This window comes from Papaver somniferum, chromosome 1 (genome assembly GCF_003573695.1).
Source record: "Papaver somniferum cultivar HN1 chromosome 1, ASM357369v1, whole genome shotgun sequence".
NCBI lineage: Eukaryota > Viridiplantae > Streptophyta > Magnoliopsida > Ranunculales > Papaveraceae > Papaver > Papaver somniferum.
Window position 1 is genome coordinate 63,760,707 of NC_039358.1, and position 4,703 is coordinate 63,765,409.

Below are 4,703 nucleotides of genomic sequence, written 5' to 3' on the forward strand. Positions count from 1 at the left end.
ATCTGTAAGGGTGTTTTAGGCATTTAGAAAATACACTTTATAATGTCTACAAAAATTTTGGACTAGCGAGTAAATAATCTAGTCGAAAAACATGTTTTTGGACTAACGAGTAAATGTTTTTCATGGATGGACTAGCCATTAACTGGGTCATGAAAAGTTAGACTAAACGGTAATTTCTACAAATCAAAGAGAATCAAATGCATTATATTAAAAAGATAAATACATGGAAATCGAGTGTTTGCAGACACGCCAAGGAGGATGTGTCCACACTCCACAGTACACCACGAAATACCAGTGCTAAACCAACCCAAAACCCAGCATCTCCCCTGTCTATATAAATTAACCGCTTCTTGATTTTATTTTCAATCCACTTCGTCTCCTTTGTTAATCTCATTCTCTTTCTAATGGCATTCATAAAAACAAGCAGTTCCCTTCTTGTCTTGATCTGTTTTTTAACCCTTTCTTCTTTGCATACAAAAACAACCGAAGCATGTCACAGAACTGATAGAGCAGCTCTGCTTGATTTCAAGAGTAAGATCAATCAAGATCCAACTCGACTATTATCAACCTGGAATCAATCCACTGATTGTTGCATCAAATGGGAAGGTGTCGGCTGTGATTCCAACGGTCGGGTCATAAATGTTACGAGGCCTGGCTTGTTTTCCACCGACGACTCCATCTTTGATACGTTCATGAATGGGACGATCTCTCCTTCATTGGGTAAACTTAAGTTTCTCCGGCTACTGGACCTTAGTAACTTGAAGCAGTTAGTGGGAATTATTCCACCAGAGCTCGGAAAACTATCGCACCTTACTTCTTTATTCCTCAATACCAACCAACTCAAGGGTTCGATTCCAGCATCATTTCAAAATCTTCGTAAACTCAATAAGCTTTACCTCAATGATAATCTTTTATCAGGTAGGGTGCCCAGCAACATTTTCCAACATATGTCTTCTCTTTCGGAACTTGGTTTATCCGGAAACAAGTTGTCCGGTGGAATTCCGTCATCAATTGAGAAACTAGTTTCACTGAAGAGGCTTGATTTCCATCTAAACAACTTCTCAGGTGGTATACCAAGTACAATTGGGCTTCTTAAGAAGTTGGTTTCTTTAGACTTATCTGAGAACCAGATTTCTGGTGGCATTCCTACATCTATCGGAGAACTATCTGAATTAGATGAATTATATCTCAATCAGAATAGTCTTAGTGGAAGCATTCCAAGTTCAATTTCAAAGCTGATTGTTCTTGATAGTTGTCGTTTGTCAGACAACAAGCTTACCGGTAGTATCCCGGTATCCATCAGTAAGACTCCGCTCCGGTTTTTGGTACTTGATAACAACATGCTGACAGGCAAATTACCTAAGAGTTTTGGCAATCTTGCAAACCTTACTGGTTTCTTTGCGAAGAACAACCGTCTTACGGGTAAGATCCCTTCAAGTTTTAGCAATTTAATGAATCTCCAACAACTCGACCTCTCTAGGAATGGTTTGTCAGGTCCAATTCCTTCTGAACTAGTTAAGTTAAATGCAACATTACAAATCCTAGATTTATCATTCAACCCATTGAGTCTAGTGAACATACCGAGTTGGATTTCAAACATGAACCTCCATAGACTATATTTAGCTCGAACGGGGTTGATTGGTGAACTCCCGGAATGGTTATCTTCGACAAGTTTGTCATATCTTGATTTATCGAGTAACATGTTAGCCGGAGAGTTGCCATCATGGATAGGAAACATGACAAGCTTATATTCTCTCAATATATCTAACAACGGTTTCCATTCGGATATACCAATTGAGTTCAAGAACCTTTCGGGTCTTGGGGAACTTGATCTTCATTTGAACAACTTCACTGGAGGATTAAGTTCGATCTTTGCAAAAACAATGGATGGGGTCTTGGGTCATTACAGCATTATCGATCTGTCTTACAATATGTTTGTTGGTCGTATTGATAATAATATTGGAAACCTAGAGGTTATGGATTCACTTGAAACATTGGTACTGTCTAATAATCGTTTAGGAGGATCGATACCAAAATCTCTCGGGAAGTTGAGTAGACTAAGGACTTTGAAGCTTGAAAAGAATAGGTTTACGGGGACGATACCAGCTGAGCTAAGCAGCGCTACAGAATTAACATCAGTTGTGCTATCGCATAATAGAGTTACGGGCAGTATACCTTCAGGAGTAATAAACTTGGCGAGCCTCGTAGAATTTGATGTGTCCTACAACAAGTTGACAGGGAGTATTCCTACTCATAAGACGGCATTCCCTTCTTCTTCTTTCGAGGGCAACTCTGGCCTATGTGGCTCCCCACTTCCTCCATGTAAAACCGCATAGTAACCTCTTTGTATCTGTCTGATAATTGTATTATTCTTCAGTTAATAATAATAATAAAGAAGAAGAATTCATTAAACTTGTTTGCTTCATTTCTTTTCTTTTTTAATCCTTTCTTTCACCTTAAGCCACACTATATTGCTAGCTAGTCATCATTCTCATCATCTAACTGTATATATGACCAATATAAATGTATTATAATCACAGTTCAAACTATGGAATTCCAATGTCTACGATTACAAGGACAGTCTCTGAGAAGACTCAACGAGCAATATACTAAAATATCATGGAGTTATTACAATATTTACATAAATCTCCCTCCAAAGTCCAAACTTTGAAAATCTAAATTATTTTAATTGTTTCTTAGTGATAACCCCAAAATTAATCCTTCTAATCCTAATTACTCCATTCATGACTTCATGTGCAAGTGCAACCATTATATTATCTTAATATAGCTCTCAATTACATTCAATGAGTTTCATACGCTAGTGTTTGTTGTATTAGAGACATAAAGAATATTAAGTTCAACTACCCACAAACTCAGACTAGAAATTCAATATTCGTAAATATAGTTTTCAAGATCCATTCAAGATTTCATTAGTGTTTGTGCTGGTATTTTGTTCACCCGACTGTCACTGCCTGACTTTCAATTGGCGGTTTAATGCACTAGAAAAGCCTGAGAGCTTATTAGATTGTTGCCAATGCGGGTCGACCAACTATGCACCGTGATCAGAAGAAAAAAGGAAAAAATAGATGTTACTAAACTCCCACCAAAGCAACAAAAAGAGAATTATCAGTATATCACTTGGGGACATGGTTTTGACTTTGAAGTATACTGACTGGGAAATTCACCAAGTCCATCTTTAGACTTGCTTTATATCTATTTCCTTGTATTACATTTTTTTTGATCGATAATGAAAATTATATTAGATCAAATGGAGATTACAAAAGGGTTATACCCATCCAAAGAGGGAGGAACGAAATAGAAAAAGAGAAGAGAAAAAAGAGATCCTGAAAACAAACAAGAATCCCGGAAAAAACTCTAAAAACTACGGTGGTTCGAAACAAGCCCTAAGAGCCTCTCCAATGGAATGTCTGTGAAGGAAAAAGTCCTAATCCATGTACGATCCACAATAATATTTATAAGAAAACATCTCCAATCCATTGATGTGAAGATGATGTGGTAAAAAAATGTTAGACATCCTCTAGGTGAAACCTCTACTTTTAGACATTCACTTAGAGAATGTGTTCTCATCCTAGTCACATTTTTATTAACAAAAGTTATTGAAAAATAAAAATGGAAATGATTTTAACCAATTATATACCTACAAATAAGTAAACAAATATGTTGGAGATAAAAAAATTATTTTTCCTAATATTTAGGATTTTATGCTCAAAGAATGTCTTAGAAGTGATGCCACATATGAAATATTCACATTTACCGTTGGAGAAGCTTTAAACCAATTCTCAACAACAGAATCAAAAGATACGTCTTCGAAATCCTTAAATCTTAGATCCCATTGAAACAAAGCGTATCTTATCATGTGAATTGTATGAGCAGTATTGTGTTCCTTCGATGTAAAAACACGAGCATTTCTTTCCTTCCACGTACACCACAGGATGGAAACAACAATCAAATTCCATGGCTCCTTCTTCTGATCATCTAAATGAGAAATTCGCCAAGATAAAAGGGCACTCGAGATATCATCTGGCATAACAAACTGCAGCTTCATCTCCTTTATAAATTTGGCCCATAACTCACTCACATAATTGCAGTGCAAAAATAAATGTTTCGCAGTTTCACCATTAGCACAAAAAACACAAGTTGTCGGGGTGTTAATACCATTTCGAATGAGGGAATTTCTTTGGTAAACGACGATGAAACAGACACCAGGTGAAAAATGCCACCTTAGAAGAATACTACTATCGTCAAATGAAATTGAAATCAGCTGTGTTAACAATATCCAATCTGTCAAAATTATACACCCACTTCTCAGAACTTGATTTAACAATAAAATGCTTTTTTGGGGACAAAGACCATTGTAACACATCTTCATGTTGATTTTGAATGGTAAAATCTGCAATACAATTAGAGATAAATTCAAGTTCGCCTCGAGCCACAGTAGAAAGTCTTCTTGGTACCTGCATCTTATCAATAATTTCAGTAGCCAAGCCACAGAAAATATCTGCCACAGACGTAGATTTAGACCTTACAACAACGTAATTTTGGAAATAAAATGTTTAACGGCTCATTTAAAATCCAAACATCCTCCCAAAACCTTGTTTTTGCCCCATTGTTAACTTTAAATCTGATATTCTTGATGAAAAACTCTTTACGTTGCATTATCCCCTTCCATACAGAAGTACCGA

General features: G+C 36.4%; 1 protein-coding gene across 1 annotated transcript; it reads left to right on the forward strand.

Moving 5' to 3' along the window:
- Positions 1-274: 274 nt before the first annotated feature.
- On the forward strand, positions 275-2,412 carry LOC113289329 (probable LRR receptor-like serine/threonine-protein kinase At1g34110). The gene has a single exon (XM_026538564.1). The coding sequence runs from the start codon at positions 405-407 to the stop codon at positions 2,334-2,336; it is 1,932 nt and encodes a 643-aa protein (XP_026394349.1). The 5' UTR covers positions 275-404; the 3' UTR covers positions 2,337-2,412.
- Positions 2,413-4,703: the final 2,291 nt, after the last annotated feature.